Below are 25,239 nucleotides of genomic sequence, written 5' to 3' on the forward strand. Positions count from 1 at the left end.
CAAGAGTCTTCTCCAACACCACAGTTCAAAAGCATCAATTCTTTGGCACTCAGCCTTTTTTATAGTCCAATTCTCACATACATACGTGACTACTGGAAAAACCGTAGCTTTGACTAGATGGACCTTTGTTGGCAAGGTGCTATTGCTGCTTTTTAATATGCTGTCTAGGTTGGTCATAGCTTTTCTTCCAAGGAGCAAGTATCTTTTCATTTCATGGCTGCAGTCACCATCTGCAATGATTTTGGAGCCCCAAAAGATAAAGTCTGTCAGTGTTTCCATTGTTTCCCCAAATATTTGCCATGAAGTAATGGGACCAGATGCCATGATCTTAGTTTTCTGAATGTTGAGTTTTAAGCCAACTTTTTTTCACTCTCGTCTTTCACTTTCATCAAGAGGCTTTTTAGTTCTTCTTCACTTTCTGCCATAAGGGTGGTGTTATCTACATATCTGACGTTATTGATATTTCTCTTGGCAATCTTGATTCCAGCTTTTGCTTCATCCAGCCTGGCATTTCTCATGATGTACTCTGCATATAAGTTAAATAAGCAGGGTAACAATATACAGGCTTGATGTACTCTTTTCCTGATTTGGAACCAGTCTGTTGTTCCATATCCAATTCTAACTGTTGCTTCTTGACATGCATACAGATTTCTCAGGAGGCAGGTCAGGTGGTCTGGTATTCCCATCTCTTTCAGAATTTTCCACAGTTTATTGTGATCCGACAGTCAAAAGCTTTGGCATAGTCAATAAAGCAGAAATAGATGTTTTTCTGGAACTCTCTTGCTTCTTCAATGATCCAGCGGATGTTGGCAATTTGGTCTCTGGTTCCTCTGCCTTTTCTAAAACCAGCTTGAACACCAGGAAGTTCACGGTTCACGTATTGCTGAAGCCTGGCTTGGAGAATTTTGAGCATTACTTTACAAGCATGTGAGATGAGTGCAATTGTGCAGTAGTTTGAGCACTCTTTGGCATTGCCTTTCTTTGGGATTGGAATGAAAACTGACCTTTTCTAGTCCTGTGGCCACTGCTGAGTTTTCCAAATTTGCTGGCATATTGAGTGCAGCACTTTCACAGCATCATCTTTCAGGATTTGGAATAGCTCAACTGGAATTCCATCACCTCCACTAGCTTTGTTCGTAGTGATGCTCTCCAACGCCCACTTGACTTCACATTCCAGGATGTCTGGCTCTAGGTCAGTGATCACACCATCGTGATTATCTGGGTCGTGAAGATCTTTTTTGTACAGTTCTTCTGTGTATTCTTGCCATCTCTTCTTAATATCTTCTGCTTCTGTTAGGTCCATACCATTTCTGTCCTTTATCGAGCCCATCTTTGCATGAAATATTCCTTTGGTATCTCTGATTTTCTTAAAGTGATCTCTAGTCTTTCCCATTCTATTGTTTTCCTCTATTTCTTTGCATTGATCACTGAGGAAGGCTTTCTTATCTCTTCTTGCTATTCTTTGGAACTCTGCATTCAGATGTTTATATCTTTCCTTTTCTCCTTTGCTTTTCACTTCTCTTCTTTTCATAGCTATTTGTAAGGCCTCCCCAGACAGCCATTTTGCTTTTTTGCATTTCTTTTCCATGGGGATGGTCTTGATCCCTGTCTCCTGTACAATGTCACGAACCTCATTCCATAGTTCATCTGGCACTCTATCTAGCAGATCTAGGCCCTTAAATCTATTTCTCACTTCCACTGTATAATCATAAGGGATTTGATTTAGGTCATACCTGAATGGTCTAGTGGTTTTCCCTACTTTCTTCAATTTAAGTCTGAATTTGGCAATAAGGAGTTCATGGTCTGAGCCACAGTCAGCTCCTGGTCTTGTTTTTGCTGACTGTATAGAGCTTCTCCATCTTTGGCTGCAAAGAATATAATCAATCTGATTTCAGTGTTGACCATCTGGTGATGTCCATGTGTAGAATCTTCTCTTGTGTTGTTGGAAGAGGGTGTTTGTTATGACCAGTGCATTTTCTTGGCAAAACTCTATCAGTCTTTGCCCTGCTTCATTCCGTATTCCAAGGCCAAATTTGCCTGTTACTCCAGGTGTTTCTTGACTTCCTACTTTTGCATTCCAGTCCCCTATAATGAAAAGGACATCTTTTTTGGGTGTTAGTTCTAAAAGGTCTTGTAGGTCTTCATAGAACTGTTCAACTTCAGCTTCTTCAGTGTTACTGGTTGGGGCATAGACTTGGATTATTGTGATATTGAATGGTTTGCCTTGGAAACGAACAGAGATCATTCTGTCGTTTTTGAGATTGCCTCCAAGTACTGCATTTCGGACTCTTTTGTTGACCATTATGGCTACTCCATTTCTTCTGAAGGACTCCTGCCCGCAGTAGTAGATATAATGTAGTATGTCTTAATATTTGGCAGAGCTAGACCTCCCTCATTGCCTTTCTTTTTTAGGTTTTCCGGGCTATTCTTACATGTTTATTCTTCCATATGTATTTTAGTATACATTTAGAACCTAGAAAAAATGGTTTGTTATTTTTAATGGAATTGCCTTAAATTTATAAAGTTACTTTGAGAGAACTGACACAGTTATTACTTTGAGTCATCCTTTCCAAGAACAAAAGATGAAATGACTCTCCTTTTGTTTAAACCTACTTTAGTGTCTTTTCCTTTGTACAAATTTTGGACATTTCCTGTTGAACTTATTACCAAGTATGTTATCTTCTTGGCTGCTATGGAGGGGTTTTCTCTACATTATATCTCCGTGGTTATTGTTTATGTTTATGACGACTACTGGTTTCTGTCCATTAATTTTTTATCTCTATATTTTACTATATCAATATTATATAGTATATTTATTCTATCATATCATCTGCACTTATGCCTTTGATTTCTCTTTTCTAATTCACTCAGGGTGAGTTAATCCTACAGTTTATGCAAATTTGTGTTGTTGTTCAGTCGCTAAGTGGTGTTGGACTCTGCAACCCCATGGACACACCAGACTTCCCAGTCCTTCACCATCCAATTTGGACCCAGATAAGGATTCCCTGGTAGTTCAGTCAGTAAAGAATCTGCCTGCAGTGCAGGAGACCTGGGTTCAATCCTTGGGTCAGGAAGATCCCCTGGAGAAGGAAATGGGTACCCACTCCAGTATCTTTGCCTGGAAAATCCCATGGACAGAGGAGCCTGGTGGGCTACAGTCCATGGGATCGTGAAGAGTTGGGCACAACGGAGCCATTGCACTTTTTCACATGAGACTCAGTCTTTATATTTGGGTAGCCCAAATTTAAATTTGAGGAGGCAGATTTGAACGTCCTCTACTGATGGCATATGATTCTAAACAGATACTGAAATTCATATGAAAGAACAAACTAACAGGTAGATAGGGGTCTCCTGCATTGCAGGTGGATTCTTTACCAACTGAGCTATCAGGGAAGCCCCGCAGGAATAGTTAGGAAAACCTAATAAAATCTGGGTGCTCCAGTGTTCTTGCCTGGAGAATCTCAGGGACGGGGCAGCCTGGTGGGCTGCCTCTATGGGGTCACACAGAGTCAGACACGACTGAGGTGACTTAGCAGCAGCAGCAGCACCACCGAGAAGGGGGCGTAGAGATGCCGCCACCTGCCGCCCAGAGCTGGTACTGCACCCTTGAGCAAAGCAACTCGGGACCTACTGGTATTAACCCCCTGGAGAAGGAAATGGCAACCCACTCCAGTATTCTTGCCTGGAAAATTCCATGGACAGAGGAACCTGGCGGGCTACAGTCCATGGGGTCGCAAAGAGTCGGCCACGACTGAGCAAATCAGCAGCACTGGTATTAATTAGCTTTGGAACCTGAGAATTAAGTCTGAAAGGGAGCTTGCTTCACAATACCCGCCCACCCGACCCCTGCCCCCAGTCCCCCACCCCCGACTCCCTACCCCCTCACTCCCCTACTCTGCTGCCTGCCCAAGTTCTTCTGGGCTTCAGAGTTCAAATCCTGGAGACAGAGCTCAAAGAGGTAAGAAGACACTTCAGTTCAGTTCAGTTCAGTTCAGTCGCTCAGTCGTGTCCGACTCTTTGCGACCCCGTGAATCGCAGGACGCCGGGCCTCCCTGTCCATCACCAACTCCCGGAGTTCACCCAGACTCATGTCCATCGAGTCAGTGATGCCATCCAGCCATCTCATCCTCTGTCGTCCCCTTCTCCTCCTGCCCCCAATCCCTCCCAGCATCAGAATCTTTTCCAATGAGTCAACTCTTTGCATGAAGTGTCTTCAGCTTAGTCTAAATTCTCTTCCTGGAGTTTTAGAAAATGCAGATGGATGGGAGGATTAATAAAAACGAAAGGAGAAGGAAAACAAGTGCCTTGTTGCCTTGTTGCATCAGTGATTTTAAAAATTCTTGTGAAATGGACACTCCCAAACCAGTCAATCCTAAAGGAAGTCAACCCTGGATATTCATTAGAAGGACTGATGCTGAAGCTGATGCTCCAATAATTTGGCCACCTGATGTGAAGAACCGACTCATTGGAAAAGACCCTGATGCTAGGAAAGATCAAGGGCAAGAGGAGAAGGGGGTGACAGAGGATGAGATGGTTAGATAGCATCACGGACTCAGTGGATGTGAGTTTGAGCCAACTCTGGGAGATAGGGAAGGACAGGGAATCCTGGTGTGCTGCAGTTCACGGGGTCAAAAAGAGTCAGACATAACTTAGCAACTGGACAACAACAACAAAAGTCATTTTACAGATTAGAAAACAACGGCCTAAGGAAACGTTAAAGGATGACTTTTTAAAAAATATTGATCATTTATTTTTGGCTGCACTGGGTCTTCGTTGCAGCTCTCCAACTCTCTGTTTCGGCCTGTAGGCTTCTCTCTAGCTGTGGCTCGTGGGCTCCACAGCCTGTGGGCTCCGCACCTCGTGGCTCACTGGCTCTCTGATTGAGGTGCATGGGCTCAGAATTTGTGGCACGTGGGCTTAGTTGTCCCACGGCATGTGGGACCTTGGTTCCCCGATCAGGGATGGAACCTGCGTCCCCTGCATTGCAGGGCAGATTCTTAACCTCTGGACCACCAGGGAAGTCCCAAGGATGATTTTTCTTTTTTTTAGGGATAAAATTGTGATTCTTATACAAATACAAAATGAACACATATCAGAGATTTTTATTTAACTCATTAATTAGTGAAGGAACTGGTAAAAACTGGTTCAAAAAAGAGCCCAAAGTCTGGACACATACATCGGCAGTCTGGAATACTAACATTAATTTGATATTAGGAACAAGACTGATCACTATACCCATTTTTCATTCAGACAGAAATCATTTTTATTACTATCAGTTTTCTACAACCCAGAGAGTTGTCAAGTAGCTCAAAGATAAGGAAAGTTTGCAGACCTTCTGTTAGAATCAGATAACCCCTGGAAGGGTCCACCAGATAGTCTAGAGTGAAATACAATCATGCCTTCAAGATTTCACAGCTGCTAAGTGGAAGATCTGTAATTCAATCCCAAATCTACATGTCTCCATAAGTTCAGACTCCTCCTTCTATGCCAACTCGCTTTTGAACAGTGAAAATGTGAAAGTGTTAGTCACTAAGTCATATCCAGCTATTTGCAACCCCATGGACTGTAGCCCGCCAGGCTCCTCTGTCCATGGGATTCTCCAGGCAAGAATACTGGAGTGGGTTGCCATGCCCTTTTCCAGGCGTTCATCCTGACCGAGGGATTGAATCCAGGTCTCCTGCATTGCAGGCAGATTCTTTAACGTCTGAGCCACCAGGGAAGTCCCCTTGGTCTCAAAAATTGAGTCCCCACTTCCACGGAACAGACTCTGCAGAAATTTTTCCAAGGTCTCCGAAACCTCAGTCCATCATTTGCCATCTTGAGGGTGTCCCCTCCTCTGCACTAGTTCGGTAGACCTCTACCCCCGAAGTCTGGAGGGGCTCAGGGCCTGGTGCAGGCGCTGGGAAGATGGCAGACGAGTCTCTGGTCTCCCACTGTGCTCTGAGCCTTAGAATAGCTGAAGGGACTTCGGTAGCCCAGGCTCCCTTCAGATGGTCGGTTTGGAAGTTATAGGACGTTGGTACAGCCGGATAATACCTTCATCATGTAGCCGCTTCCAGAGCGTCCTCTCCAACTTGAAGTCATGGTTGGTGTAAAAGATCGTTCGTTTCCAGGACTTATCGTAGTAGTGGTCAGAGAAGCGTTCGTGGCCCTCAGTGATGAACCCGTAGGCACTCACCTACAGGCAGGCAGAGGAGAAATAAGGCCTGCGAGTGTGTCTCTTGGGCTTCTTCTCTGTGTGTGTTGGGGGCAGGGGCCCTGTGTCCTGGTTCTATCCCTGGGGGTCTGGGTGCAGGACCCCTGGAAGCATGCTTGCACACAGGCATGTGTCCACCCCTCCAACACCCCCCGCCCCCCAGCCATCATCCTTTGCTGAACAGGCCCAGGGCTACCCCAGAGCTGTTTCTCCACATCCGCAGGCTCCAGAAGCAGGGCCTCACCTGGTCACAGAGCTGGAGGGCAGTGAGCAGCAGAAGGGCCCCCGTGGTGGGCCGGTATATTCTCCAGTGGGCAGTGTTCAGAGTCTTAGACCTCAGGAATCTGTGAGACAGCCCAGCCCCCCAGCTGTCAAGAGGCTCGCCAGGATGAGAGGGACTCGGCCCCTTCCACGGGCTTCCTGCTCTCACCTGTTCTTCATGTATCGGAGCAGGTCTGGGTGCAGCAACAGGTATCTGTCCAGTTGCAAGGCTTCCTGGAAGGCCTCCTGGGGTCTGCGCCTGTGGGCAGGAATGGGTCCTTCATTCTCTTACCTCTCCGGGGGAGGGCCAAAGCGGGATCATGGGCGTGATTGGTCCCCCATCTCCAGGTGAGAGCTCAGACTGTCCCCACCTGTCCAGCCCTTCACGGCTGCCCCCTCCACAGCTTGTCTGTGGGTGAGGGGAGGGGGCGATGGGTACCTGAACCAGGAAAGGTTCCTTGATGTCAAGGTCCGATTCAGAAGCAGTGCTTCCAGCCACTCATAGTCCCGGGTGCCTTCCAGGAAGTGCAGGTAGCGGACGTCCTGAGGACCAAGGACAGTGTGTGGTCCAGGAGTCCTGCCTTCAGTGGGGTGGCCTGACTTTGACTCCAGACCGCCTGCTTGCTCTCCTCCAGTCTGGCATGGCTGCCCTCCCCGCCCTTGCCCCTCACATGCCCGGAGACTGTACCGACAACAGGCTCTAGACTCAGAATGCTCCCGGTCTCCCTGTCCGTCTCCCTGTCTCACCTGCATCCTCCCGTATCCAAAGTCTGTGGGTGGCCAGACCCGCTCCTCTTTGCTCACCTGCCCCAGAGGCGCGTGCGGGAAACCCCGACTGCCCAGTATAAGGAGTGACTGGGTCAGAGAGAAGGCGGTAAAGCCGTAGAAGGAGGTCCGAGTACCCACATCGTGTTCATAGCCTTTAATGATGGCTCCACTCAGCCTAGCCCGAAAGACAAAATCGGAGCACATGAGGGCTTCCGGATGATGCATGGAGATGGTCGGGGAAGGAAGAAGGGATGGGGGGGTGGCACTAGCCAGCCCAGGACCCTCCTCCACAGCTTCTAGATCCAGGCAGGGAGCACCCTCTGAGATCTCCCGGAAGAGCCCTGCTCTGCAGGAGAAGGGTGGGGGTTGGGGCAGGTGCAGGCTCACCGGAACACGTAGTCGTGGCTGTCTATCTCTGGGCCCACGTGGGAGTTGTTCAGGATGCCCCCGTTGCCCACCACGGCACAGCTGATGCACTGGGAGCTCCCGGCGGGGAGGCTGGCCAGGAGCAGCTGCTGCTGGGGCACCGGGGGGAAGCGTGCCACGACCTTCTGCACCACTGAAATGTGGGGGGCCGGGGGGATTCCACTCAGAGCCCAGCCAGGGCCAGGGGGCCGCCCGGCCGGCCTTTCTCCCGGGGCTGGCTGCCCGCAGGGGAGAGGTGGGCCGGAAGCAAAAAAGCATGGCCCTCTGGGACTTTCCTTATGGTCCAGTGGTTAAGACTCTGCGCTCCCAATGCAGGGGCTGAGGATTCAGTCCCTGGTCAGGGAACTAAGACTATATGCCGCACAGCATGGCCAAAAAATATTTTAAAAATATTTTTTAAAGAAGCATGGCCCTCTGCTGTGGCCTAGCGCACACCCAGGCCCCTTGGACGAGGACTCACAGGAGAAATTGAGCTCCATGAAGCCGAAGGGCGGAGCGAAGTGCTCCAGGCGGTCCCACTCGCTCTGGTTGAAGTGTCCGGAGTCCAGAAAGAGGGTGAGGTTGGGCAGAAAGAGAGTCCGGAGCCAGGGTGACTTGGAGGCTTTGATCTTCACCGAGTCAGGGCAGGTCTGCAAGCCAGAGGATGGGTCAGGCCGGGAGAGGGGCCAGGGAAGCCGTGGGGCAGGGGATGGGGTGCTGGGACTTGGGGGAGGTGGGTGTGGGAGCAGAAACCAGACCTCCAAGCTGGAAAGGCCCCACCTCCGCTACATCTTCCATCCTACCCCCAGAGCCTTCTGGGCCCCCTGGTCATTGATCACCCAGGCCCACCATGGGCAGGATGTATGCTATGGGTCTCATGTACTGTGCGTGGTTGTAGTTATGCGTGCAAACGTCCGGTCTCCCCTCCCGTGGCTGGGGGCCCAGGCTGCTTTCATTAGGGCTGGAAAAGAGGGAGGGTCTTGGAATTATCTCTGTGGGGAGGACAGGGCTGGGCACCAGGTTGGGGCGTTCTTGTCCCTTGGTTCCTGCCCAGTCCTGCCTCTCCCCCTGCTGAGGTCACACTCTTTCACACTTTCTGAGGAGCCTCTGGGTCTCCTGGGGACCAGGGCGGGCCCTTGGATCACACCCTCACCTGGATGAGCTGTGTGGGAAAGGGGCTGGGTAGGGGAGAGCAGCGGAGAAGGCAATGGCACCCCACTCCAGTACTCTTGCCTGGAAAATCCTATGGATGGAGGAGCCTGGTAGGCTGCAGTCCATGGGGTCGCTAAGAGTCGGATATGACTGAGCGACTTCACTTTCACTTTTCACTTTCATGCATTGGAGGAGGAAATGGCACCCCACTCCAGTGTTCTTGCCTGGAGAATCCCAGGGACAGGGGAGCCTGGTGGGCTGCCGTCTATGGGGTCGCACAGAGTCGGACACGACTGAAGTGACTTAGCAGCAGCAGCAGCAGCGGGGGAAAGCAGAGCTTAGGAGCAGAGCCTGGGAGGGAAGGGAGGGGGCCAGCCTCAGGGCTCCGGAGAAGAGGAAAAACTCACCGTCTGCAGGCCGCCGACCTCCAGACTGTATTCGTCCTCAAAATCCCACTGGGGCTCAGACTTGAAGTTGGTGGCCTTCAGCTTCTGGCTTCTCTGGGTGGCAGGGCTCTGGAGAGGGGCCGAGGACCGGGTGGGCTGGGCTCTGTCCTGGGAGGGGGCGGCTGCTGGGCTGGCTCCTCTGGCTCTCTTCCCCTCCTGTCCCCCTCCCCCGGGGGTCTGCGCCCCGGCCCGGTGTTTTGGAAGGAGGGTCTTAGCTGCAGTTGCCGGGCTGTCCCGCAGCTTTGTGGGCACCGCTCCGGGGCCTGTGGGCCTTGCCTTCCGGTCCCCAGATCCTTTGGTCATCCTTGGGTTCTGACTGTTCAGTGATGGCGCCTCGGTCCTGCTGGAGGCCACCCCCCCACCTCCAGCCATCGGGGGCAGCGTGTCCGCCCGGGTGTCCTTGCTCGCCTGCGTCTGCGGTGCTGCCTTTCCGATGGGGGTAGGCACTCTGCCCGGCTCCTCGGCACGGGCCTTGCTGGTCTGCACTCTTCTGCGCTGGTCCGCCGTGAGGGTTGTGGCCTTGGGGTGTGTGTCCCGAGTGCGGGTCCCCTGTACTGACTCCACATGGGTGGTCGCCCTCCTTCTTGGGGTGGGTGCCTGAGACGTAGCATTTTGCAGTAACTCCGGGGACCTTTCCTTAATGTTCTGTTGATGCTCATTCCTAGAGAAAGAGATGACTTTGGATGAAGGCTAAGGTTGTAGAGACTTGAGGAGTGTAACTAGCATTCATTTTTGTGTCTCAAGTGGACTTCAAACCAGTCTTCAGGAGAGGTGAGGGGAGGGGCTGTGCTGGCTGCTTCCCAACTCCAAGCGGCCCCTGCCGGCACTGGATCTGGACACTTACTTCTGACCGGTGCGTGCGTGCTAAGTCCCTTCAGTCATATCCAACTCTTCACGATCCTATGGACTGCAGCCCACTAGGCTCCTTTGTCCATAGGATTCTCCAGGCAAGAATACTGGAGTGGGTTGCCATGCCCTCCTCCAGGAGATCTTCCCCACTCAGGGATCGAACCCACGTCTCTTACATCTCCTGCATTGGCAAGGGGGTTCTTTACCACTAATGCCGCCTGGGAAACCACTTTGGACTGGTAAAGAAACCTAAGTGGCAGTACCGAGGCTGGGGAGCTGGAACTGGAGGCCAAGGGCAGAGCTGACCCACTCATGTCTCCATGCTGCACCCCCAGCTTCCTGGGCTCACTCCTTGCGGCTCCAGCATCCTCTGTGTTCCCAACTGTGAGTCTAAGAATGAGTTTGTGTGAACCTAGTCCTGCCACCTAATATCTTGTGACTCAGTGGACCTTAAAAAACAGCATAGGTAACAAAGGTATCTTTGTCCACAAGGACATGGGAAAGATGCATGCCTGTTAAGCTTGATTTTGACAGATCCGCCTTAAAGATGTGCTTCTTATCCTATCATCAGTCCAACACTGCTTAAAAGCAAACTGTTGAGAATTCCCTGAAGGCCCAGTGGTTAGGACTCGGCACTTTCACTGCCGCAGCCCGAGTCCAGTCCCTGGTTGGGGACCTAAGAACCCACAGACTGTGAGACGTGTGTTAGAGATGACGGACGAAAGGCATGCTTCCCACGTGGAAGCTAGGAGGACTTCCTGGAGGAGCTCCCCTCTGAAGAGGATTAGGAGTGGGGGGAGAAATTTCAGTCCCAGAAGCTTGAAAAGTTGTGGTGTTGGGAGACTTGCCTGGTAGTCCAGTGGCAAAGACTCCACTCTCCCAGTGCAGGGGGCCCGGGTTCCATCCCTGGTCAGGGAACTAGATCCCACATGCTGCAACTGAGAGCTGGCGCAGCAAAAATAAATAAATACATAATTTAAAAAAAAGGAAACTTGGGGTGGGGGTCTTCCCTGGGGGCTCAGTGGTAAGGAACCCACCTGCCAGTGCAGGAGACACGGGGTTCAATCCCTGGTCCAGGAAGATCACACAGGCCTCGGAGCAACTAAGCCCGTGCACCGAAACTATAGAGCCTGGGAAACCGAAACTGTTGAAGTCTGGGAGCCCTAGAGCCCACGCTGCGCGAGAGAAGCCATCGCAACGAGAAGCCCGCACACTGCAGCAAACAGGTCCCGGCCTCCACAACTACAGAGAAGCTTGCGCAGCAACGAAGATCCCACACAGCCAAAAATAAATAAGTAAAAGTATATATACACACATATAAAAGAGTGGGGATCGGGGCTTGTCCGGCAGGAGATGCTCCCAAACAGGCAGGCAGGACCAGATCATTATTTGCAGTGTATGAGGAATTTAGACTTGAATCATTTGTCTGTCCCAGCTGGTGCTAGTGGTAAAGAAGCTGCCTGCCAATGCAGTAGACATGAGACATGATGTGTTTACACTTTTGAGAAAGTGGCAGCAATGACCCAGGTAGTGACTAAATTATGTGATTAAACTTCAACTCCCAACGATTATGCACATATATGATTGCCTGGGATATGCGGGTTTATATTGCGATTTTCTAAAGGTCATGGACGGAATTTACTGAGTGCTCAAGTTGCTTCCATCCACATGCCGAGAGCCCTGCATCCGTCTTGTCCAGACCCTGGGTGCTCCTGAACTTGTACTCTGTTCGCTAGGCTGCGGTGGGGCGGGTGTAGAGGGGAGCATTGGTTCTATTAAATGACTCGCGTTCAGAGGAATAGGCGAACCGATTCACTCAAGCAAAAAGCCATTTGATACTATAATTCTGATCTACTTTGGAGGTAAATATACACAAATTTGCTCTTAAAAAAATAAACAGAGACTTCCCAGGTTGTTAACTATTTCCCAGTAGTTAAGATTTCACAGTTTCAATGAAGGAGATGTGGGCTCAATTCTTGGTCAGGGAACTAAGATCCCACAGCCAAAAAAAGCAAAACATATATATATATATAATAAAAATATAAGTATATTAAATTATTTATATATATATATATTTCCTGTAACACTATGTGGAAAAACCCAAATGAACTTTTTGGTCAACTAAAAATTTATACATATATATATGAAAGCTATGATTTTTCTGGTAGTCATGTACAGATGTGAGAGCTGGACCATAAAGAAGGCTGAGTGCCAAAGAGTTGATGCTTTCAAACTGTGGAGCTGGAGAAGACTCTTGAGAGTCCCTTAGACTGCAAGGAGATCAAACCAGTCCATCCCAAAGGAAATCAACCCTGAATATTCATCGGAAGGACTGATGCTGAAGTTGAAGCTCCAATCCTTTGGCCACCTGATGTGAAGAGCCAGCTCATTGGAAACGACCCTGATGCTGGGAAAGATTGAAGGCAAAAGGAGAAGTGGGTGGCAGAGAATGAGATGGTTAGATAGCATCACCGACTCGTGGACATGAATTTAAGAAAACTCCTGGGAGATAGTGGCAGACAGAGGAGCCTGGCATGCTGTAGTCCACGAGGTCACAGAGAGTCGAACATGACTTAGTGACTGAACAACAAACAACAACAATAAACATGAACTAAGTATATCTCCAGCAGGGATCACATAGCTCTATTCCACAAATGAAGCGAAACCACAGCACATCACCTGGGGAGGACCTGGGAGCAAAGAAGTGGCAAAGGTTACAGATCAAGAGCCACAGATACAGAATGACCTGTGTAGCCCAGCGCCCAGAAGCTCCCAGTTGAGAACCAGGGGTGTTTTAAAAAAAGTCCTTTTTTTTTTTTTTTAATTTTGCCTGCCCGGCTTCTGCATTGCAGCCTGTGGGCTTTCTCTAGTTCTGACACCAGGGCTTCTCTTGTTATGGTGCGCAGGCTCTAGAGAGCACAGGTTCAGTAATTGTGGTAGGTAGGCTTAGTTACTCTGTGGCATGTGGGATCTTGGTTCCCTGCCCAGGGATCGAACCTGCATTCCCTAAACTAGAAGGCAGATTCTTAACCAATGGACCACCAGGGAAGTCCCTAAAGCCAAGTCCATTTTTTAAAGCACCTGTATCTTGTACCTAGATCTTCCTCTCTGGGAAAAAAATCACACTTGAGAATAAAGTTTGTTTCACAGATTATCCCAAGTTCAGTTGATATTTTTATTCTAGCATTTTAAAATACTGACCTTAGGGTTAAAAATAACATTCTTCTCCTCCCCTGCCCTCTCCCCAGAGCCTTCTACAGGGAGAGGGAAGAGAGGCGAGGCTTATAGGAATAGAGAGCGTGGGCAGCCTGCCCCAACCCTGCCTTCTGCTCCCCCTTGTGGCTGGGAGAGCTCCCTGGAATCTGCAGAACCCAACAACCTTGGCAGTATTCAGTAACTTGATCAGGGTTTTATGATTTCTCCTTCCTGGTGACACAGGGAGCTCTGAAAGCAAGTTGAGCCAGTCTCCTGCAAGGTGACATGAAGGGTAGCCATCTGGTGTGTGGTGGTTGTCACCTCCCCGTGACTTAACCTCTTAGGCTCCACTGGACATGTTTTTGGGTTGAACTTGAGAGAACACTGACTTCCTGGCACTTGGAAAATGGGCAATGGAGCCCAGGTGGGTGGAAAGTAGCCTGAATTCTAGCCCAGCCCCGCCTCTAACTAGCCAGCTGTGTAATCTCAGGCAAGTCACAGGACCCTGTGAGCCTCTGTTGTCTTATCCATTGTGAGAATCTTAAAACCTGCCTTATAAAATGGTTGTAAGGATGTAAAAGCCAGTATAGAAATGGTGTTTCGAACAATGTGTGTGTACTTAGTTGCCAAGTGGTGTTCAACTCTTGTGACCTCATGGACTGTAGTCTGCTAGGCTTCTCTGTCCATGGGATTCTCCAGGCAAGAATGCTGGATTGGGTTGTCATTTCCTCCTCCAGGGGATTTTGCTGACCCGGGATCAAACCCATGTCTCCTGCATTGGCAGGCAGATTCTTCACCTGCTGAGCCACTGGAGAAGACCATTTCCAACAATGCTGTTATACAAATACAGGCATGTCAAATTGGGTCAGGTGCTGACCCTGTGGCGACAGTTAGAGATGCCCACAGCCCCTGTTTGGGTTCATGCGTCCGGAGATGAAAATCTAAAGGGGCGACAGGCTTCAAGGCCATGGGTAAATAATATTTCCTTGATGGCCCTTAACCACTTAACTGAGAAATCAAGAAATAGTAGGTGGGCATGTTATAAATAGAGCAGTAGATTACCAAAAAAAAAAAAAAAAAAAAATCAAAGGGGGTTGAAGTAATCACCTTGGAAATCAGAATCCTGGAGCAGGGAGAAGACATGGGGACAGTTATATTATTGTATTTATTGGTTATTTCATTTATTTTTTGGCCATTCCCCATAGCATGAGGAATCTTAGTTCCCTGATCAGGGGTTGAACCCATACTTCCTGCAGAGGAAGTGGGGGCCCAGGGAAGTCCTGGGGATGACTGTGTTTTGATATAAGCTTCCTTATTTCACTGAAACATTTGCATGTTACTCAGTAAAACTATAAAGAGAAAACTTAGAATCAAATGAGACATCCTATTGAGAATTTGAAAACACAATGCAATATTTATTAAGCAGTAATTATAGGCCAGGCTTTTGGAGTTATCTGTTAGGAATGAGAGATAAAAAAAGCTATAGTCGTTGCTCTTAAGAGGCTCACGAACCAACAGGGGGAACAGACATGAGTGTAAGTTGATGCAATAACGTGTTATTATGTGGAAGACAGTGGGCACACAGCTTAGGGCATGTTCTGTTTGAGGGGGACACTTCAATCCACAGTGATACCTAAACTTTTGCTCCTCTTTCTTCGCAAGTTTTCTGAATTATTTTTCAATTTACTAAAGCAATGCGTGCTCTTTACTGAAAAAGCAGAAAATGAATTTCAGCACAAAAGGATGTGAACTTGTGATTATACTTTCTCAAAGAACCTACTGTTGACCCCCGAGGGCATGAACATCCAGATCCCTTTTCTTTGCCTATTATACTCACAAATGTAGCTGTATAATATCCTGGAATGTTATTTGGTTGTTTTCCTCCCTGTGTTTTCTCCCTTTCCCATTGGTGCCTGCCTCCCACCCACCACCAGCAGCTAATGGTCAGCTCCACGTTCATTGTCCCCACGGACACATGTGCAGACAAGAGCTGGAAAATAAAGAATACCCTGCAAGACCTTCTGGCTTTTCCCCTCCAAATACCTAAGCCCTCAAATGGGGAGAAGATTTGGGGAAATAGGTAAATATCTTGGAGAGGGACCTTTCTAGTTCCTATGCCATCATCCCCTCCCTAGAAATATTTACTCTGGGAGGAGGATTGAAAGGAGGCGGGAGAGAAGGGAGGGCTCTAAGGACCCAAGATTAGAGGGCTCCTACTTCCTGGTAGCGTTACAAGGGTCTCTTAAGACCCCTGAAAGGAACTGACTGCATGTAGAAACTGGGAAGATAGAAACCACATCACAGAACATTCACAGGTGACACAGAAGAGCCAAGAGGTAGTGATGATGGATATCTTGCGGCAAGCTGATGGCTAAGACTCAGCTGCCCTCTCCTGGGCCTTGGCAGCATATCAGACATCCCAGAGCCCTTGATGCCCTCCTGGGGATGGGATAGAGGAGTAAGAATGGCTGAGGTTAAGTTTTTCTGATTCTAGCTAGGGGTCCAGAATCAGAAACCAGAAGGTTATAGAAAACACAGTTTGGTTCTTACACCAAAGCAAAATACAACACCAAACAGAAACCAGGGGACTTCTCTGGTGGCCTAGTAGCTAAGACTCTGCATTCACAATGCAGGGGGCCCAAGGTCGATACCTGGTCAGAGAACTAGATCTCCCATGCCACGACTAAGACCCAGCACAGCCAACTAAATATATAAAATTCAAAACAATAACCAAATCAACGAAACAGAATCCATAGGTCTGATTCCCAGCTCACTCTTCATGATCATCTCTGAAGCCAAAACAAGGCATAGCATCTTCTAGGATACATTTATTCCAGAGTAGGGAAGCCAAGCAGACAGAGACCTGGTCTTTACATATCAGAGAGCAAGTTGGAGATTGGCACCGAAACTTTCGTCAGGTTGGTGCGCTTGTGTTTGTCTTAGAATGATATGAGAGGTGGACCAATAACCTAGGTTCGAAATCATAGAATTGTCTTAAAACCCTTATCACCACTGCCCCCACCATCATATCTGTCACCAAATCCAGCTGATTGAACTTCTTCTCAGTCTTTTATCTTGGGTCCTGCTGTCATCATAACCTCCTCGCCCCAGGCCCCAAGGACTCTATCTTAAACCACTGCATTGGCCCTCTAACCTGTCTCCTTAAAACTTTCTGTGCCCCAGGGAGTTCCCTGGCAGCTCAGTGGTTAGGACTCATCACTTTCACTGCCCGGACCAGGATTCAGTCTGGATCAGGGAACTAAGATCCTGGAAGCCACGCGGCACCGCCTAAAAACGAACAAACAAATAAAAACCTCACTGTGCCTGGCCGTCTACCCAGCCTACACTGTATTGACAGAGTAACCTGTGTAAAGCATACATTTAATCAAGCTACTCCCTCACTCTAAAATTTCTTTAAAAAGAAAACAGAAAATGTATTAATAATTTTCTGCTGCACCGGGTCTTAGTTTCAACGTGTGGGATCTTCAATCTTAGTTGTGGTATGTGGGATCTAGTTCCTGGACCAGGGAGGGAACCCAGGACCCCTGCATTGGGAGCCTGGAATCGGAACCACTGGACCACCAGGGAAGTCCTAAAATTCTTAATAGCTACAGAACAAAGTTATTTAAGGTCACATTCATTCTTTCATTAGTAAGCGCTGACACTGTGATACATATGTACAGTGTCTGGGACCTGCTCAAATTATTGGAGAAATGGAGATGAATAAGACAGTTCTTACCCACAAGAAATTCATAGTCTGGCAGAAAAAGACACATTTAGGGCTTATGACATCAGGATGGATGTGATGGAGAGACGTGGAGGGTGGTGCGATGCTGGGACACTGGGGCCAGCCTGTCTGGGTTTGAACATCAGTGGCAAGGGTGTCCTTGGACAAGTGATCTAATCTCTCTCATCTATAAAGGAGTTGATGATGCTAACAGTATCTACTCTCTGGCTTGACACGTGATTAGTAATCATAACTCCGAGACCACTGCCTGGTACACAGTGAACACCTTATCAGTGCTTATTAAATGACCCATCTGTCAGTCTCCCATTCCTGAAATCATCCTTTGCTCCTTTCTGCGCCATTGCCTACACTACTTCCTCTCCTTGCTTACGGTGTTCCTGCTTGCTGAAATGTCACCCGCTGTCAGGCACCTTGCAGGCGCTCCCGTCTCCACCGTGCTCTCCTTGGCCTCCCCCCCATCTGCCTGGTTTAGATGACACTTCTCTGTGTGCTCTGGTAGCATCTGTCTCACTTGACTGTACTGGGGACATTATCACTACTAATAATATCACCTGAGTTCTTTTGCTTTGTGTATGTCTCTCTCCTCCTTTGGACTTAAAAAAAAATCCATTTATTTCTTTATTTTTGGCTGCACTGGGTCTTCATTGCTACACCCAGGCTTTCTGTAGTCGTGGTGAGAGAGGTTATCCTCTAGTTACGATGTGTAGGCTTCTCATTGCCGTGGCTTCTCTTGTTGCAGAGCATGGGCTCTAGGCACACGGGCTTGGTACTTGTGGTGCATGGACTTAGCTGCCCCACAGCATGTGGGATCTTCCTGGACCAGGGATCAAACTCGTGTCCCCTGCACTGCCAGGCAGATTCTTAAGCATTGGACCATCAGGGAAGTCCTCTCTTGGACTTTAAACCTCTTAAGAGTCAACACATAGGAGGTAGTGGAGAAGCCCAGGATTTGGAGCTCAAATCCTCAAAATTCAAATATCCGTTTTGCTACTTCCGGTTCCTTGGAATTCCCCTTAACGTTTTTGAGCCTCGTAATCTCCATTTTTTTGTGAAAGAATAAAAATACTAATCTTGAACTGCAATTGTAAAGATCAGAAATAACACGTGGAGGGACTTTTCCGGTGTTCCAGGGTGGCTAAGACTTCGAGCTCCCAATGCAAGAGGCTTAGGTTTGATCCCTACTCAGGGAACTAGATCCTGAATGGTATGACAAAGACCCAGTGAAGCCAAATAAATAAAATAAAAAACAAATAAATGTTTTTTAAAAAGAAGAAGAAGAAGAAGGAAAAACACATGGAAAGGCCCCCGGAGCACAGATTAAGACCTGAAAATCTTCTCCGACTCTCAAATGGCCATGGCAAGCCACAAAGTATAAACATCAACGTGATCAGTTCAGTTCAGTTCAGTCGCTCAGTCATGTCTGACTCTTTGCGACCCCATGGCCTGCAGCACGCCAGGCTTCCCTGTCCATCACCAACTCCCCGAGCTCACTCAAACTCATGTCCATCGAGTCAGTGACGCCATCCAACCATCTCATCCTCTGTCGTCCCCTTCCTCTCCTGCCTTCAATCTTTCCCAGCATCAGGGTCTATTCCAATGAGTCAGTTCTTTGCATCAGGTGGCCAAAGGAGTTTCAGCTTCAGCATCAGCATTCAGCCATGCGATAATGACCTTCATAAACCATGGGGATCTACAGGTGTGTTCTGAACTGTGCATCTCCCTTCCCTGTCTGGTTTTGCTCCCACCCTCTGCCCGGGCAGCTCTGCAAGGAAGGGAGGGCATGATCAGTCAAACTGCAAAACTGCCCATCACTTTTGCCTCTCCCTCTCTCTCCCTCCTCTCCTTCAGAATATCTCCTGATTTCCCCCTTCTTGCTGTTCCACTGTCTCTTAGTCCAGATCCTTCTCACCTTGAGTTTTAATGGCTAAAGGTGGCCCCAGCCCCTCCCTTCACACCAGAATAATCTGCCTGAGGAATCATCCAACTCCCTTGGGCGCCACTGCTGGTCAACCCAAGGTGGCAACTCCCTCCTTCTAAACCGTCCTGTTCACTCTGGCCAACTCACTGTCTTAAAATAGTGCTGTCACGAGGCGAGGCCGCCTCCCTGGCTGAAAGCCTTTTGCAGCAGCGCTGGGTCCCACCTTCCTAAATGCCCTTTCTCTGCTCCCCAGAGGAAGCCTTCACGTCCCTGAGGTGGATTCGCTCTCGGGTCAGCAGAGAGGACACTAATTTAGGACTTAGGCTGGTGCCCTTGTTCATCCTTTGCTCGCCACACGTCTTTCCCCAGGCACTCACGCAAGCCCTGTCTCCTAGATGCCATCTTCTTCTGAACCTTTCGACAGACACAAAATCTTCTCCTCCGGGGGCCACTATTGTTATGGCACCCACTGTCTCTGCTCTCTTGGGATGTAAGAATATAAACAGTTTGGCGAGACATCTCAGTATGTGGCCTGTTTCCTGTCCCTTAAAATCGTGGGCAGATTCAATACCTTTACAGTCACTTTCAAAGTCAGGACCATCGAAAATGCGTGTGCATCAAATAAGAGAGCGTCAAAAGGCACGAAACAAGAACTGACAAAACTGAAGGGAGAAACGCTGTTGTTTGGTCGCTAAGTCGTGTCCAGCCCCTTGCTATCTCTTAAATGGTCCTCTGTCCATGGGATTTCGGAGGCCAGAATACTGGATTGTTGCCATTTCCATCTCCAGGGGATCTTCCCGACCTAGGGATTGAACCCGCACCTCCCGCTTGGCAGGCAGATTTTTAACAATGAGCCACCAGGGAAACCCGAAAGGAGACATAGAAAAATTCAAAACTGTTTTGGAAATAACTCAATAACTTTTCTTCTAAAACTAAACACAGGGACTTCCCTGGTGGTCCAGGTGGTCCATGCTCTCAGTGCAGGGGGCCTGGGTTTGATCCCTGGTCAGGGAACTAGATCTCATATGCCACAATTAAAAAGACCCCTCGAGCTGCAAGTAAGACCTCGTGCAGCCAAATAAATAAAAGTATAAATAAATAAAGTTAAACATATACTTTCCTTATAACGCAGCAATCTCACCTCTAGATATTGACCCAAGAGAAATAAAACTATGTACACAAAAAAAGGTTTGCACAACAATGTTCACAGCAGGTTTACTCATGATTCATAATAGGCAGAACTGGAAACTACCCAAACGTCCATCAAAAAGAGAATGAGTAAATAATGTGTGGCGTATTCATACAATGAAATGCTTTATAAACTTTAGAGGATCCTCAGATTCACCAGTAGCCCTAGAAATGCAAATTAAAAAGAGAAACATGCTTTTACTTATCAGATGATTAAACTTGAAAACCATTCACAAGATCCAGCGTTGCCTCAGAGGTTGGAGAGAGAGTAACTTTCACACCTGTTTGTGTAGGCTTTTCCGAGGATGACTTGATGGTGTCCATTGACTTTTTTTAAAGATTTTTTTTAATGTACATCATTCTCAAGTGTTTATTGAATTTATTATGATATTGTTTCTGTTTTTTATATTTTTGGGTTTTTTGGCTGCAAGGCATGTGGGATCCTAGCTCCCTGAGCAGGGATTGAACCTGCACCCCCCAACATGGGAAGGCAAAATCTCAACCACTGGACCACCAGGGAAGCCCTTCCACTGACATTTAATGTGAACATATTCATTATGTTGGCAATTCCACCTCTAGAAATCTACCTACGGAAATACATAAGTGCCCAAAGGTTTGTGAAAAATGAGTGGCAACCCAAGTGCCCATAGATGGGGTTGGCTGAGCTATATCCATTCCATAGAAGCTATGCAGCCATGGAAAGGAAGGGCATAGACCTGTATGTGCCAACATGGAAGGAGGTCCGTGATATAGTTGAGTGAAAAAGTCAACCAATGTGTATAGTGTGATAGTGTGATACCTATCTGTCTGTCTGTCCGTCCACCCATCCATCCACCTGTCTATTTATCCACCTACCTATCACCTACCTTTGTTGTGTATTGTTGTTTAGTCGCTAAGTCGTACCTAACTCTTGGAGACCCGATGGACTGTAGCCTGTCAAGTTCCTCTGTCCATGGGATTTCCCAGGCAAGAATACTGGAGTGGGTTGCCGTTTCCTTCTCTCCTTCAACCCAGGAGTTGAACCCATGTCTCCTGCATTGGCAGGTGAATTCTTTACTGCTGAGTATCACCTACCTATCTACCAACTTATCCATCTGTTGTAAGGGTTTGTCTAACACAAGTTAAAAAGCACAGATTATGGAACCAAAACGTCTGGGTTTGGTTGCTGGCCCTGCAGCCACCAGCAGAATGAACTTGGATCATTCGTCTAAACTTCTGTGCCTTAGAATACTCACGTAAGCATTCGTAAGTTAACACGCATGAAGCATCTAGAATCGTGCCTGGCATATACTGAGCACTGTAGAAGCGTTAGCTACAATAACATATAATTGTTTCTACACCAAAGTGTCAAGGGTGTTTACCCATGGAGACTGGGGAGGGATGGGGTATCAGAGGGAGACCTTTGTTCTTGCTTTGCCTTGGTGTATCTTTTAAAACTTCATGAGGGTATGTTTTATTTTCAAATTCTAAGAGTAGTGAGACAAAATCACTCAAAATACACTGAACCTGGAAAGGTAGGGGTCTCTCCCTGCAGGGGATGTGTTTATCAGAAAAATGGCCTAGAGTGTCCTTTTGAAGGATTCACTTGGGACCCAGGATTTCAGCTGCCCCCCTAAGTGAGCAACGTCTCATTTTACTGACAAACATCTCAGAGACTGCACGATTTAGAAATTAATGGGAGACTTCCCTGGTGGTCCAATGGCTAAAACTCCAAGTTCCCAATGTAGGGGGCCCAGGTTTGATCCCTGGTCAGGGAACAGTAAAGAATCTAACTGAAGTGCAGGAGACCCAGGTTTGATCCCTGGGTTGGGAAGATACGCTGCAGAAGGAAATCGCAACCTACTCCATATCCTTGCCTGGAGAATTCCATGGACAGAGGAGCCAGGTGGGCTATAGTCCATGAGGTCACAAAGAGTTGGAGATGACTGAGCGACTAACACTTCCACTTTCAGGCAACTAGATCCCACATGCCTCAACTAAATACCTCATGTGCTGCAACTAAGACTCGGTGCGGCCAAACAAATGAACATTTTATTTTTTTAAGAAAGAAATATATATATATATATATATATATATATATATATATATAAAGAAATTAATGGAATTCATGGGATAGATCATTTGCTTTAGTATACAGAGAATGGCGTATAATGAACCCCAGACCACAGTATACAGAGAATGGCGTATACAGTATACAGACCACAGTATACAGAGAATGGCGTATAATGAACCACAGACCTCTAGGTCTGTGAGGTTATTACTCACAGACCTAGAGGGGAAAATAATCTAGTTTTCCACCTATGCCTTCTGGAGACCAGACCAATATTTGTCCCACTCCTGCCTCTACCTCCTCTGTGTATAAGCCCCATGGCCCCCATTTTCCTGTTATACCACCTCCATGTCCCCCCAGGTCTCCCCTTCAGGTTTCATAGCCCATGATTCCTGACAACCTTTGTGATCCCTGACAACACCTGTCACCGCAGAGGTGTCTCAGATATTCCCCATTCTCCCCGGGTTATCATTTTCCAGTTTCTTCTAATAAGCCACAGGGAACATGGAAAGGGCAGACTCTTACCTGCTAGGCTTTGTGTTAGGTTCCTTAATAAAGGAGGGCAGGGTGAAGAGGAAGAAGATGAGCACAGCCAAAAGCAAAAGCCCCCGGACAGTTTGGTCCAGATGACAGAGTCTCCTTGGGCAAGGTCTCATGTTGCTGGGTCCGGCCTTGCAGGGAATTTCTGCATGTCCTGGGGCTCTGATGTAGACAGCAAACAGTTTAACTGCTCAGATCTCCTGGTCAGGGTGTGCACCCTTTTGTCTTAAAAACGAGCCACTCTGGTGAACGCAGAATCTTTCGGAGTGTGCCAGGGAAGGGAGCCGCCTTCTTTGCCTTATGAAGGCTCTAGAGGCTGGCGTGGCTTGAAGGAAGAGAAACTCCTTCTGTGCAAACAAGTTCACCTTCTTTTCCTGCTGTCTCTGAAGCCAATTTCTGAATGTGGAACTTTAATGAGAAACACACACACGTTACATGGAACCTCACTGTTATCAGGTCGCAAACCCTGGGGGACCCTGGACAAGTACCTGGGCTGGAAGGGCCTTGCACAGCCTCCATCTTCAACGTGAGTTTTACAAGAAAAACACAGGGTATGCATTTAGGTTTGACACCCCCTAGCCATCTTCCTCTGAGAGACTGTGCAGCCTTGGATGGGAGCTCTCAGAACATCTTGTTTCCCGAGTTATTTTGAAGGGTGACTCTCAGTCTTGGGTGCCCATTAGAATCACCTGGGAAGCTTTAAAACATCCTGATGCTCAGGCTGCACCTTGACGAGTCAAGCCTGAATCTCCGTGGAGAGCTAATTTCCACGCATGGGCATTCTTTACCCCAGGTGATTCTGATGTGTGCCCACGTTGAGAACCACAGATGTGCAGCCATTCTGTTCGGTTTTCACTGCTTCTAATGCAACGTGGTGAGCTTTGCATGCATGAATGCAACCCTCGCAGCCACCCCAGGAGCAGAACACTGTATTAGCCACCTCGTTTTATGATCGAGGAAACTGCCTTTGTGCAGGGGCATCTTGCCCAAGATCATGGAGTGAGCCAGTGGCTTGGGGGACTGGATCCAACTGACCAGTATACTTACTCACTGCTCAGCAGCGTCTCTGTGCCTTGATATGAAAAGCACAAAAACACAGGACACTTGGGGAAAAGGTACAATTCAGAGGAATAATACCAAGATCAGGGGTAGAAAACAGAAAATTCAGAGATGCCGCCCTTCCTAAAGTACTGTTTTTAAAATGACTGCTGGCAGTAAGGTCGAACCACACAGTCGAGTGGGAGAGGTAGAGCTTGGGACAACAGGGCTTTGAAGAACTTGGGACCTAGGCTCCCTGCTTAGTCATCACGGTGTGCACTCCCCGAATGCACAGCGTCCAATTCTTCACCTAAAGTTCTTGGTTTTCACCCAGGTGATGTGCCAGCGGATGCTTGGATCACCTTCCCCGGGGAGGATGAAGAGCTACAGACAAGATACTGTAACTCGCACTATTCCAGCAGATGGCCTGGAAGCAAGGAGAGCAAATTCGCTTAGAACTGGTCCTGTCTCTTGTCTCTCTGTTTCTGCGCACCTAACCTGTAAGTGCTCAAACACCGACTCCATAATAAACATGTTCTTTATAGACCCATATCGGCCCACGGCTCTTCGCCTTACCTGACACTTGGCCCTGGGTTCGCCTGTGTACTTGGCACACGCAGTCCCCCGACATCCTGGTGCCTGTTTGCGAGGCCAGGCAAACACCCTGCACAGTGGGAAGGGGCTTTCTTACCCACCCCGTGGATTTGCCTACATGCAGTGTCTCTTTCATCTCACCTCGTGTTTTGCAGAAGGCACTGGCTATTAGTGTTCTTTCTGGCATCCCCAGAGCGTGGAGATCTAGTTGAGCTCCTGGGCACCAGCTGAGCTACTGTACACAGCCTGTCTCTCTCACCACCTTAGGGGTGGGTTGAATCTAGAGTTCTCAAAGCCAGTTGGTAGGGGCGGGTTCATTCGGTGTTCTCACTTCCTGGTTCTCAGATTCCAGTCCAATGTGCTTCTCTGTGCCCAATGGGAGATGCAGAGAAGTATGAATTTTCATGGAAACTGGCTTGCCAAAAGTTTTTCAAATATCATGATGTTTGTGCTCAGCAAAGTCTCCTTTTTCTCTCCTATTTAAGAAAGGTTTTTGACATTAATCTTCTTTATACACCAGCCCATAGGATGTGTGGGACCTCACATGCAGATATGACTTGTTAAAAGATTATTTTCAGGGCTTCCCTGGTGGCTCAGTGGTGAAGAATCCACCTGCCAATGCAGGAGACACAAGTTTGATCCCTGATATTGGAAGAACCCCCATGCTGCAGAGCAGCTAAGCCCCTGTGCCACAATGATTAAGCCTGTGCTCTAGAGCCCAGGAGCCACAACTACTGAGCCATGTGTCACAGCTGCTGAAGCCCGAGTGCCCTGAGCCCATGCCCCGCAACAACAGAAGCCACCACAGTGAGAAGCCTACCCACTGCAACTAGAGAGGAGCCCCTGCTCGCTACAGCTAGAGAAAAGCCCTCGCAGCAATGAAGACCCAGT

General features: G+C 48.2%; 1 protein-coding gene across 1 annotated transcript; it reads right to left on the reverse strand.

The window, feature by feature from the left end:
* Window positions 1–5,986: 5,986 nt before the first annotated feature.
* On the reverse strand, window positions 5,987–24,385 carry ST6GALNAC1 (ST6 N-acetylgalactosaminide alpha-2,6-sialyltransferase 1). Its single transcript, XM_070389376.1, has 10 exons — window positions 24,331–24,385; window positions 22,702–22,903; window positions 9,190–9,889; window positions 8,112–8,280; window positions 7,613–7,784; window positions 7,262–7,400; window positions 6,897–7,000; window positions 6,627–6,716; window positions 6,441–6,540; window positions 5,987–6,178 (listed from the first exon to the last, which is right to left on the reverse strand). The coding sequence occupies exons 1-10, from the start codon at window positions 24,383–24,385 to the stop codon at window positions 5,987–5,989; spliced, it is 1,923 nt and encodes a 640-aa protein (XP_070245477.1).
* Between the last annotated feature and the right edge of the window lie 854 nt (window positions 24,386–25,239).

Source organism: Bos mutus, chromosome 19 (assembly GCF_027580195.1).
Source record: "Bos mutus isolate GX-2022 chromosome 19, NWIPB_WYAK_1.1, whole genome shotgun sequence".
In the NCBI taxonomy this organism is placed as follows: Eukaryota; Metazoa; Chordata; class Mammalia; order Artiodactyla; family Bovidae; genus Bos; species Bos mutus.

Bases quoted from the DNA above. Each gene is read 5' to 3' on its own strand.
- ST6GALNAC1 (XM_070389376.1), bottom strand. From the start codon at position 24,385: ATGTCGGGGGACTGCGTGTGCCAAGTACACAGGCGAACCCAGGGCCAA. The intron at 8,281-9,189 runs GTGAGTTTTTCC...TCTGGCTTGCAG, and splicing joins AGGTCGGCGGCCTGCAGACG to ACCTGCCCTGACTCGGTGAA. The intron at 6,541-6,626 runs GTGAGAGCAGGA...GCTGTCTCACAG, and splicing joins CTCCGATACATGAAGAACAG to ATTCCTGAGGTCTAAGACTC.